The sequence below is a fragment of the Eptatretus burgeri genome, chromosome 15 (genome assembly GCF_056783735.1).
Source record: "Eptatretus burgeri isolate ZD-2024b chromosome 15, Ebu_testis_v1, whole genome shotgun sequence".
NCBI lineage: Eukaryota > Metazoa > Chordata > Myxini > Myxiniformes > Myxinidae > Eptatretus > Eptatretus burgeri.
The window spans coordinates 20,159,112-20,171,985 of NC_140975.1; the positions used below are offsets into that span (position 1 = coordinate 20,159,112).

Here is a 12,874-nt window from a genome sequence, read left to right on the forward strand (position 1 = left end):
CGTTGGAGAACTTTATTGTGCTCACATGGCTTCGCCTTGTCCACAGTGGACTCCCCGGACTTGTCAAACAACGCTATGGAACTGAACTCAGGTCCCGCACTTTAGCCTCCATCAAACCAGAGATATCCCAGGCGCTTGACTCACTATTAGATGAGCTCCATGCTGCTGAAGATACAACGTCCTTGCGCACATCAACGTCTCGACCACAGGTCCCCCGCCCGGCATCGTTCATCATCGTCAAAACCTCGTCAAGTCTTTTCGGGGACTCGTTCCAACAACCTTATGAAGTCCTGTCCCCTCTGCAAACAAGTACGCCGCACTGATTACAGTCATTTCCTCAGTGAGTGTCCTTTCCTCCCTGAACGAGATCGTCGGTACATCGCCAGAGCACGCCATGTGGCTGACATAACTGAAGAGTCAGATGACGAGTCTGGAGACATAACATATGCCCATATGGACAAGGTAGTTAATAACATAGACTATACATAACCGTCCACTATCTCGCGTGTCCAGACTCACCAGTCTCCATATCTAGACACCTTCCACGGCCACCACACAACCCGAGTTACCATCGACAGTGGGGCCACGGGTAACCTGATTCGTGAGACAACTGTAAGGAGGTTTGGAGCCAAGATTCAGAAGAGTGCACAGTCCACTCATCAGGCTGATGGGTCTTCCCCTCTTCAAGTGGTTGGTGAGACCAGACTGACACTGACTCGCGACAGAAGGGAATTTCAGTTTCAGGGCCTTGTTGTCGAAAATCTTGACGTAGAAGTACAAGCAGGAAAACCTTTCATGGAGTCTAATGACATCTCAATCCGCCCTGCGAAACATCAAGTTATCCTGGGTGACGGCACCACATACGTTTATGGTTCTCAGGAAGGGAGCCTTAATCGCCATGCAGTACGCCGAGCTCATGTCGTACGTGCCCCACCCCACACAACTACTCTGTGGCCCGGTGAGTTCATCGAAATGGTCCTTCCATGTGACATGTCGAGTATCGACTCAGCGTTCGCACTCGAACCTTGCACGGATGCCCCCAGTGCGAGGTCGCTGCGACCCATTGAGTACTGGCCCCCACCGAGTGTCATCTGTAGCATCAGCTTGAAGGTTCAGATCCCCAATTTAACTAACGAACCACGAGTTCTAAAACGACATGAGCAGTTTTGCCAAATCCGCCCTGTGTACATACACGAAGAACACCCATATGACTATACCGAGACCAGCCCCCCCAAATTAAAACGCACACTCACTTCACTCTCAGGACACTCTTCGTCTGTTACCCTCGATCCTGACAACATGTTCGCTCCTGACACACAATCAAAGTTTTGTGCCCTTCTTGAAGAGTATGATGAAGTGTTTGATCCAGTGTTCCAAGGCTACAATAGTGCTGCAGGCCCCTTTGAGGCTGTTGTTAACATGGGCCCCGTTCAGCCTCCACAACGTAATGGCCGTCTACCACAGTATGCACAAGATAAACTGTGTGAACTACAACACAAATTTGATGAACTAGAAAAGCTTGGAGTCTTTGCTCGCCCTGAGGACATTGGGATTACTGTGGAATACCTGAATCCTTCATTCTTGATCAAGAAGCCCAGTGGTGGGTTCCGCTTAGTCACAGCCTTTGCTGATGCGGGCCGATACAGCAAGCCCCAACCCTCTCTTATACCAAACATAGATTCCATCCTCCGCAAAATTGCTCAGTGGAAGTATTTAATTCCTACCGACCTTACGAGTGCCTTCTACCAAATCCCATTATCTCGCCTGTCCAGGAAGAACTGCGGTGTAGCCACAGCCTTCCGGGGAATATGTGTGTATACCAGATCAGCTATGGGTATGCCTGGATCAGAGACGGCACTCGAAGAACTCATGTGTCGCGTCCTTGGTGATCTCTTAGAGAAGGGGACCGTCGCCAAACTCGCTGACGACCTCGATTGCAGTGGTGACGCATTGAACGAACTTCTCCAGAACTGGAGAATGGTGTTGCAGGCTCTGCGTAAATGTCAACTTCGCCTCTCTGCTACGAAGACAGTTGTATGTCCAAAGAGCACCACCATCTTAGGATGGATCTAGTCTTGTGGTATTATCCAGGCCAGCCCACACCGTGTGGCTGCACTCTCTACTTGTTCGGCTCCTGAGAAGGTCAGGGGAATGAGATCCTTTATCGGGGCATATAAGGTTCTCGCTCGTGTTATCCCCAACTGCTCCGCTCTCTTATCCCCCTTGGATGATGTTGTGGCTGGATGCCAATCACTGGACAGAGTTGTGTGGACTGATGAGTTACATTCTGCCTTCCACAGAGCCCAAGCCGCTCTTTCGTCAGCTCGTACAATTACTCTTCCTCATCCAAGTGATCAGCTATGGATCGTGACGGATGGTTCTGTCAAAAAACACAGCATTGGATCAACTCTGTACATCACGCGCAATGGAAGACCTCACCTTGCGGATTTTTTTTCGCGCAAAGTTACGTGGACGCCAACCCACCTGGTTGCCATGTGAAGTGGAGGCCCTTTCCATTGCTGTATCAGTAAAACACTTCAGTCCCTTCATTATCCTATCTAAACATCATGCATCCATCCTCACTGATAGCAAGCCGTGCGTAAAAGCGTATGAGAAGCTCTGTCGTGGAGAGTTTTCAGCGAGCCCTCGTCTATCCACATTCCTGTCCACCGTCAGCCGTTATCAAGCGACCGTACGACACCTCGCAGGATCCGCCAATGCCCCATCTGATTTTGCCAGCCGCAATGCACCAGACTGTACCGACACCTCCTGTCAAATGTGTGCATTCATAAGACTCGAGGAGGAGGCCGTAGTCCTGCAGGTGTCAGCCCAAGACATTATTTCCGGCCAAACCAAACTGCCCTTCACCAACAGAACTGCCTGGATAGCAGTTCAGGCAGAGTGCGCAGACTTAAGGCGGACTCATGCCCACTGATTCAGGGCACCCACCCATCGAAGAAAACAACCAACATCAAGGATGTCAAACGTTACCTCCAGGTTGCGTCACTTTCCAAAGATGGCCTAGTTGTAGTCCGTCGGGACAAGCCCTTGTCCTCGGCATGTGAGTGCATTATTGCCCCACGTCAGGTAGTCAATGGCTTACCAACAGCATTACACATTCAACTGGATCACCCGAGTCGTCATCAGCTCAGTTCTGTGATTCACCGCTATTTTTATGCTCTTGACTTGGACAGAGCAATCGATCAGGTAACCTCAAGGTGTCACCAGTGTGCTGCATTGCGCAACATTCCTCATACCATTACCAAGCAGTCCACTGGAGAACCCCCTGGTGCTGTTGGTGTATCCTTCGCAGCGGATATCATCAAACGCAATCACTAGCTAGTTCTTATATTGCGAGAATGTTCCACTTCCGACACTACATCGTGCATTGTGGAGAATGAACAACACATCACTCTCCGCGACAACTTGATCCGCTTATGCATAGAGCTCTGGCCATTGGATGGACCACTTGCTGTCATCCGCACCAATCCGGCTCCCGGCTTCACACGTCTGGTCCACGATGAGCTTCTTAAACATCACCGGATGTGCATCGAGATTGGTCGCATTAAAAATCCCAACAAGAATCCCATCGCCGAGAAGGCAGTTCGTGAATGTGAAGACGAACTTCTACGACAGGAGCCGATGGGAGGACCAGTAACTCCACTAACCCTCGCACTGGCCACCGCCAGTATGAACTCACGAGTTCGTGCACGGGGACTCTCGGCCCGAGAGATGTGGTGCCAGCGGGATCAGTTCACCAATCAACAAATCCCTTTCTCGGACTTACAAATGATACAAGCCCAACACCATCTTCGTTCCATTAACCACCCCCATAGTGAGAAGTCGAAGGCACCCACGGGGTCCGTAAAGCCCAATGTGTCAGTGGAAGTTGGTGATTTGATCTATTTGTACTCTGATCGTAACAAGTCATGCACAAGAAACCGCTACCTCGTCTCTGCCACCGATGGACCCTGGTACAACATACATAAATTTGTGGGGTCCCAATTGAGGAGTGCAGCTTATCGGGTGAAAAAGTCTGAATGCTACAAAGTCCCAGACTACTGGAAGGATACGCTCCCACTCCCTCGCAATCGGGCATATGGTGTTGCGCAACAAACCGAGGACGTATGCCTCCAACCAGCAACAAAACCACCAGACCCCTCTCCCCCCCCCCCCCATTCATCCCCTATGAGCTGTCTTGACCTGCCGACAGTGCTGAATCCTTCCCAATCCCAAGTAGCCAGGTACACCAGATCAGGTTCTGATGCATCCCCGAGGCTTGACACCTGTAGACCTGGTTACTCCAAAGCCATCGGCGACACCTGTGAGGAACATCCAACGGTGTCCCCAACCGTCTGGACACCAAGACGCTCCAACCATGTACGTTACCAGCCCAAACACTTCAAGGATTTTATTTTGGATGCTTAGAGTCATATTGTGGTCACAATGCTTGCAGAAACTGTCATGGGGCAGAATAATCCCCGAGACCGGAGGGCAGTCTACCCGGTGATGGTGTCAGTATACCTGACTGACTGGTACATGATTTATGTGACCTCCTCCAGGTTAAGTGACCATTATCCTTGTTTAACTTTGTGTACTCTGCCTCAGTATTTGAAGCCATGTACTGTCACCTACTTTCGTCATTTATAACACCAAGCATGATAGTAGATGAATGACCTCGTTAAAAAAAAAAGTGGTTACGCCAGTAGAGTACGTGGTTTAATCCGTCGTGTGAGCGTGGTGCATGGGGTTACCGTGCAGGGGTGCTGTATCGAGGAAGGTTTGGCCTAGCCGGGCACGTTGTATTGTGTGTGTTATTAAAGTTGATTTCAACCTCACCAAGACTGGTGTTTGGCCTCGGTGCTCCGTTGGGGATTCCCTTTAACCATTCTGGCGCGCGCGCACGCACACACACACACACACACACACACACACACACACACACACACACACACACACACACACACACACACACACACACACACACACACACACCAATCAACCCAGACACACCCAGCCAGATCAAGGGCCAAATTGCACCTTAAACCTAGCTCACTTTGGTTTGTCCGAGGTCAATCGAGCGACACGCCGCATTCTCACTCCTCACCAAGCCACTCAAAAATGTTTGTGCAGGTTTTGTCAACAATTGTTAAAAAAAGAAAGGCTAATTTGCATGCAAAAAATGTTTAACGTGCCCCATTTTAACCTTTGACCCCTGTTATAATCACAAAATGTTTCTATGCATCCCTAAAGGGGCTATTTGAAAGCACATTTGTGCCACATCACATTCATATTGACTCAAATACAAGGGAATGGCAAAATGTGTGATTTTTTTGGTGTTTCACCTTTGAACACGAAAAATCAGAAAGGCGCCTCGGTTAAAACATGAGGGGTCTGGGTGTTTTGAACCAAGGTATCCCAATGCCAAATTTGAAGGGGATTGGCTCAGAAATTAAGGAATGGTGTGCGATTGCAATTTGTTTGAAAGAAACAGGAAAAAAAAATCAATCAACCTCTCCTCCCTATTGGAGGTGGAGACATAAAAAGAAAACAATAAAAGTTCTGCATGTACAGAAGAGCTGAAGAAAACCTGCTCTGGTGTTCTCAGATGTGGGCAATAGGACACTAGCTTGTGTAAGCTATCGTGAAACGCATACCTGCAGCTTAGCATTTTGAGTTTGCAGACTGGTATTGTGCTCCTGGAGTGACACTGCCTGCTTCTGCAGCTCCAAGATCTGGGTCTGGAGATGATTATTCTGGGACTCCAGCTGCTTGTACTGGGTCTTGAGTGCCTGTTTCTCAGCTTGCAGTGTGGCATTCTGTAATTCAAATGGTAGCATGGGAGTAATGGGTAGAAGAAGAAAGGTCAGACTTGAAAATTAATATTTTGCTGTCGGAGATTCAGATCTTTGAAGAATGACCACGTCGTTAAAAAAAAACTTTAAGAAATATTGAAAAAAAAAAAATCAAATTTCCAGAAAACAAATGACGTACATTTCTCTCGATTTCAATTAGCCGATCCTTGAGACGGAGGAGTTCTCGAGTGGCATCATCCCGCTCAGCTTTGCCCGGAGACAACAGGATCGTTCGTCGACTCGGAATGGGACTGGTCGCAGGCGCAATGCGCTCCTCTTCTTCTCTCTGCTTCAATGCCTCATAGTTCTTCTTCACCTGTCCAAAAGAGGAGGATGCATAGATGTCCAATGGCCATGGGATTGCAACAGATTCCTCTTTTTGGCAAAGAATAAATGTTTTAAAACAAGGTATTTGTAATCCATGCCAAGGAGAAGTTCATACCGCACTTAAAACCATTCTCAATGACCACCTTTGCAGATAAACCTCCTACTCCTAAACCATGCCTCCGACCCCGAAAGTACACCTTCAAAGCGAATGTGGTGGAGCATTAAATCTGGACATCCAGATGATCAAAATGATCGTCCACTCTGTGGTTTTATAGCACCGGACATCATCACGTTCCCAGTTATGTCACCCCCTCAAAAGCAGAGAAATAATCAGCTCGATATAAATGGTGATCTTTGTGCAAACCAACACTAGTGCACTGCAGCGACACGTCGGCAAATATTAGCGACAGTCTGATCCACCATGTATTATGCAGCATGGATATCAATCATCTCAACTGAGGTTCCTTGTAACACAGTCCATCCCACCTAACGTTCTTTAAAACAGGTCAAGGTTCAAGAAACAGCTCATGCATTATATCAATGTGGACATAATTATACAGAAACACCCTGGCCTATATCGCTCCTTTTTATGCAAATACGTCGTCACGTTATTAATACTGCTTCTCGATATCCATCATCTCAACTCACACTTACGTCATTTTGAAAGCCATACCTTTTATTCTCGAACGTTTTCAGAACTTACAAGATTGTTAAAGATGCCAGAATACATTGCTAAAGTACCAAATCAGGAGATCACAAAAATCTCCGCAATAACGACTGTACTTTGCTTCGCACATAAAGAAATGTACTGTACTGTAGATTGGCTCATGGGCATTGTAAGAGTGATACTTTAGCTTAGTTGTTAGGTTGGCTGGCTTGGGATCCTACGATCCTGAGTTCAAGCCCTGTTGGCTGCTGAATTAACACCAGGTGGGTTTGACTCAGCCGGTCATCCTTCTGAGGTTGGCGAAATGAGTACCAGTGTACTGGTAGAGGGGCACAGCATCAGTGGCACAGCCGAGCCCCAATAAATGATAGCTACTTGACAGTCAAGCTGCCAAACGCAAAAACAGAAGTCATTAATAAAAAAGAACAGAAGGGTCTCCTCTCCGGTCTCGCCCCCCCCCCCTGCTCTCTGCGATTTGACCACACCATATTTCCGCAGGGTGCTCAAGGTCCACCAACAACCCCCTTCTGGTAAAACTACCAAAATCACGAATCACTGCTCACCTTCACTCTTTCATTCCTCTTTTTTCCCGCCTTTGGAATAAACTCCCTCACTCTGTTCAATCCCATTCTTCCCTCCAGGCCTTCAAAACAGCTGTTCACCACTACCTCTTATCTTCCCCCATCCAAATCCTCGATCTTTTCTACCCCCGTTAATCCACCCCAAACCCACCTCCTTCAAATTACCTGCTTTCCTTCCTGAAAGTCCCTGTGATGTCCATCTTGCATACCCCGTGTTCCCCGCCCCATCCCTCTGTTCCCCACTGTTTTATCCTTCCCACTCCCACCCCTCTTGTCTCATGCCCCCCTTGCTGTGTGTTGTGTGTTAGCTCTCATATAAGCCTCGACAAGGTATACAAAACTTTTTTAAAAGGGGAAATATCATCGGTAAAAAGTGAAATACAATACCTCAAGTGGTGACGTTAGCAATGCATCCCCCCCACCCCTTTTCACATAATTCTTATGAGAAAAATTGTTTTGATTTTCGTCATTTCAATATTTGTCACACTTTTCGGGAACGCATCCCGACGTTAATCGGGCTCTTACAGTACAATACTTGCATAAATGCATAATTATATACGTTGACAATCTCTCTATCGAGTGCAGTCCGTGGCTGCTGGTTGCATCATTGGTTGGGACGCGGCTATGCCGCTGATGCAGTGTCCCCCTTACCAGTGCACTGGTACTCATTTTGCCGACCTCGGAAGGATGACAGGCTGAGTCAACCTCCTGGTGTATTAATTCAGCGGCCCAACGGGGCTTGAACTCAGGACCCTAGGATCCCAAGCTGCCACGCTAACCACTAAGCCAACACCAGGCTTTACGTTGACACATGCAAGGGGTACTCAATAATTATTCTTAAAACTTCATTGTATTTCCTGTTGATTTCTGTGGAAGCAGCCTTCACTTGTTCACAATTGTAACATCACAATATAGCCTTTCGTTTTCAAATACAATTTTGTCAATGGTGGACCATGGTTACCTCCACTGGTGGGAAATTAATAGGCAGCACCTGGCTGCTGCTTGAATCATTACGATTACTGGGAGTGTGTCTGTGCAGCTGAAGCAGTGCCTCCTGAAGGTTAGGGCAGGAATTTGAAATTTGTTCAGGGTGTTGGCAACGGTCGCCTACTGGGGATTTAATTGTCACATTTTCTGTATAACGGAGCAAATTTCACATCAGTAATTTTTTTTTAACCATCATCAGATCTCAGTTTGAAAACAGACTTTATTTTACTTAAAAAAAAAATCAAGTTTAATTCTGATAGCGCTCACTCTCTCACTGTGTCTCTGAAAGGACCGTCTGGTAGACCCTCCCATATACTCCCTCAACAATCCTATTGAAGAAGTTCAGTCAGTCAAACCTTTGCATCTCACAATCATCCATGATTTTTCTTGGGCAAACCTTGTGTTCTAAGTTGGTCTCCAAAGCCAGTCGCTGACTGGGCATTCTCGTTCCTCTTTTTGCCCATTCCTGTGGAACCAACTTCCTCAGTCTATTCAATCTCATTCTCTCTCCGGGGCTTCAAAAACAGCTTGTCACCACCATCTCAGATCACCCCCCCCCCCATCCACAACCATGATCTTTTCTACTCCCATTAACCCTCCCCAAGCCCACTTATTTTCAAGTTTCCAGATTTGTGTTTCTTAGAGTTTGTGGCTGTACCTACCTTGTCCACCCCATGTGTCCTCGCCTCGTCCTGATTCTTCCCCACATCCCTCGTTATCAAAGTCTCCCTCTATTTGTCCCTCAACCCTGCTGTTGGTGTGCACCCCCCCTCTCTTTGTCCCATCCATCCATCCATTGGGACCAGACTCTGTGCAGAGCATTGGTGCTGCTTAAGCAGTCTCCTTGGCTATTGGGCACAATCCTGGACGGGTCTCCACTCCGACACAGTATACCAGCATGCTGGCACTCATTTTGCCGACCGCGGAAGGATGACAGGCTGAGTCAACCCCACCTGATGTTAATTCAACGGTTATAAAGGGGCTTGAACTCAGGACTTTAAGGTCCCAAGCCAGCCACCTTAACCACAAGCCAACACCAAGCTCAACACATATTTGTACTTTAACAAATAAAAAAGGCTGTGTTATAATAACACTGTCAAACCTTACTGTATAGAAACCTTCAACATCGGTGGGAAGTCCAACTCTAGCTTTTTGGCACCTTCTGTATATTTTACGACAATCTTTAGTTGTTTTGGTTTTTTTTAACGATAATTTTTCAACGAACAGTTTTCAAGAATTTACAACTGACTGTGAGGAGCGTTTTGGACACAAAATATGGAGTTTGCACAGAGACAGGTTGTGTTGTAATACCAGAGGTCGATTGCAAATGTTGGTCAACCCGTTGAGGTTCGGCAAATATTTACATTTTGGATTACATAAAGTAACTAGAAAGGCATTCAGTAAAGAGCACATCTCCGCCAAGATGAAGAGTTTGCGTTTTGTATTCCATTGATAGGCCAGATCTGAATCCGGACCTGAACCAAAATCGAATCAGCTTGTTCTTGTCACCTGCCCAACTCATCCACCAAATTTTGTGAAAACACATCCATAACTTTTTGAATTATCGTGCTTGTCATCATTTTTGGCCCTCTCTTTCAATGATGAAGAATCACTTAAAAAGTTCTAATATCCAGAACTGGATCTTCACTAAAATGTAATGAATTCATCCTTGTCTCATACCCAACCTGTCCAACACGTTTCGCCCGAATATGTCCATAACCTTTTGAGATATCCTGCTCACAGACAGCCAGAAAGATAAACAGACAAGGGTGAAAACACAACCTCCATCCACCTTAGGTGGCAAAGGCAATTACAAGACCCCAAAACGTGAGATTTTCAACACGTCATGAATCGTGTTGACAGTGGCATCAACACGTCATGAAGATTTGACAACACTTTTTCAAAAAAAAGACAGTGGCATTAAGAAGGATTTGTAAAAAGGTCCAAAAAAATAAATACCGTCTTCAACTCTTGGCGCAATTGCTGGTTTAGGTTTGATGACTCCTCAAGGCGAGATTCCAGGGCAGTGATCTTTTCCTCACGCAGTTCAAGTGTTTTCTTCTGTGTGGACTCTATCTTTGACTCCAACAATTGGTATTTCCTGCACGCATTCATGGTTTACAGGATTGAAGGGATACAGGTTTGGACATTGCTTGGTTACAGACGTCCGGTCAAATGCGAACAATACATACGTCTCATCGTTGCTGTGCGCCACTTGCAGAAGCTTCTCTTTGTTGAGACCGATCTTCTCGAGCTCATTGTTCAGTTTCTCCAGCTCGTTATTTTGGTTCTGAACTTTCAGCTTCTCTGTTACCAATTCCTGTTGATGACAGACGAGCACCGTGGGTGGAGGATAGATCTACATCCAGACACTCAATGTGGCTCAGTGAGTGTAATTAATAAGATGTAAAAAACAAGGTTTAAATGGCACATTTGCAGACAATTTAAAGTCGAGTTTTGAAGTTATTGAAGATGCTTGTTTGAGAAAACTATGTTATTTTAAAGAGTTAGGTAACACTGGCAGTATAGTGACTTACGAACCTCACGTAGCATGGCCAGAGTCTTCTTGTCCATCGTTATCTCCTTAACGAGTTCCTTGTTCTCCTTCTCAACCTCCTTAAATCGGGTACACACATCTCCCAAACGTATCATCTCTCGGCCCTGGGCCCTATTCTCAGCCTCAAATGCAACCACACGTGCAGTGGCTTCTTCCAAGCCAGCCTCACGCACCTCTGCCTGCTGCCTCAACCTCCTGTTCTCAGAATCAAGCTGCTTGCGGCTCTTTTCTGACTGGGCCAGCTCAGATTCGAGGGTATGTGAGGCCTGTTCAGCATGCTCCAATCGGCGTGAGGAAATGCGCAGCTCTTCTACACTGCGCCGCAAACTATGGTTCTTTGCCTCCACAACCTGCCAGTGGAAAAGCAAGATAAATGCAAAATGAGATACCAGCTAGGCTATCAGCGTGAGCTGTCACTCAATCAATTGCTAAAGTATTAGCACATGCTATTTCAAAGCAAAATAGTTCATTCGGTAAAGTCAGTAGCATAATGGCAAATGTGAACCTGCAGCTCCTTTTCCAGCTCAGCTACTTTCTTTGCACTCGAGTCAAGATCCTGTTGAATGCGATGTTTTTCTGTCGCCAGGCTCTGAACATTGCTTTCAAGTCTCTCGGCTCGCCTTGCCTCCATCTGCAGGCTTGAGAGTGAGCGACGGAGAGCTTCTTGCTCATCCTCCAACTCTCGCCGCTCACGCTCAGCCTGGGCGAGTCGGGCCTCTGCGGAACGCTGCCCTTCGACTGTGCGACGCAAGCATGCATTCTCCTCTTCCAGGGCGGTCTTCTCCTGGCCCAGTCGAGCCAACAAGCCCCTCGCAGTCTGGTGAGGTAACCAAGGCAAGAGTACAATATTATGATGTAAAAATAAATAAATAAATATTAATAAAGAGATCAATCAATAATGTTGTTCAATAATAAATACTAGTTCCCTTCCAAAAAACTTCAACGCAGGAGGTCATTTGACACATCAAAGCCTGCACTATGATTGCCAACATATGGTTGTTTATCCATGCTCTACCCTTAAAAAAATTTTGAGCATCAACTCAGGAAGCAGCACGCACCATTTTTGAAGTCTTTGGTATGACTCAGCTGGTGTCGGGTTCAAACCACTGACCCTCATACTGACAGCAGATGCTCTAATCATTATGCCACCAAATCTTATTACCACATCGTTTAGCTTACAAATACCTCCAGGCTCTGCTTGAGGTCAAAATACTGTTCCTGAAGCCGTGAGTGAGCCTGCTCCATGTTGTCCAAGCGATCTGCTTCCCTCTCACTCTTTCGGTCAACCCTCCGTTGACCAGTGCCACTTCCATCTTGTTCACCACCCTGTCCATGGAAAATCATGTTTTGTGTTAGTATTGGTTCACTCAAGCACAATGTCATTTGAGTGTGCAATATAGTCCAGTAAACCAACGACTTTTGATTGGAAAAAAAATAGGAGAGAAATGAAACTTGGCAGGTACCTTCATGTGATTATCAGAAACAACATACTAAAAGTCCCCGAGTGTCACGTGTGAGCTAACATCGCTACACCTGAAGTGACGTCATACCTTTATAAAACCACTTCATACCTGTGACTGCTCAATATTTGTTAGGAAAACAAGCCGTTTTCTTGACAGATACCTTCCTGTGACTGTCAGAAACAACAGACTAAATGTCACGAGTGTCACGTGTGAGCGAACGTCGCTACACCGGAAGAGATGTCACCTTTTGAAGCACACCGACACCTGCCAATGCTCAATTTGTTTCAGAAAACCAGATATTTTTATTACAGGAATGCATAAATAAACTAGAACGGGCACTCATAGAGCGCATACCTTCGCCGCCACTACTTTTTTTGTTCTTGGTATGAGTGTGGGGAACTGGTTTCATATGAATGGTCTTATGACACAAACCACAT

General features: G+C 46.5%; 1 protein-coding gene across 5 annotated transcripts in view; it reads right to left on the reverse strand.

Annotated features, from left to right (window-relative positions):
* Positions 1-12,874, reverse strand: part of CCDC88A (coiled-coil and HOOK domain protein 88A) — a 176,524-nt gene that overhangs the window by 52,968 nt on the left and 110,682 nt on the right. For all 5 annotated transcript variants that reach the window (XM_085858535.1, XM_085858533.1, XM_085858534.1 and 2 more), the window contains 7 exons: positions 12,160-12,300; positions 11,480-11,791; positions 10,959-11,324; positions 10,610-10,737; positions 10,377-10,518; positions 5,995-6,171; positions 5,658-5,819 (listed from right to left, as the gene is read on the reverse strand). In XM_085858535.1, coding sequence (XP_085714661.1) covers positions 5,658-5,819; positions 5,995-6,171; positions 10,377-10,518; positions 10,610-10,737; positions 10,959-11,324; positions 11,480-11,791; positions 12,160-12,300 — 1,428 coding nt within the window. The remainder of the gene's footprint in view (positions 1-5,657; positions 5,820-5,994; positions 6,172-10,376; positions 10,519-10,609; positions 10,738-10,958; positions 11,325-11,479; positions 11,792-12,159; positions 12,301-12,874) is intronic.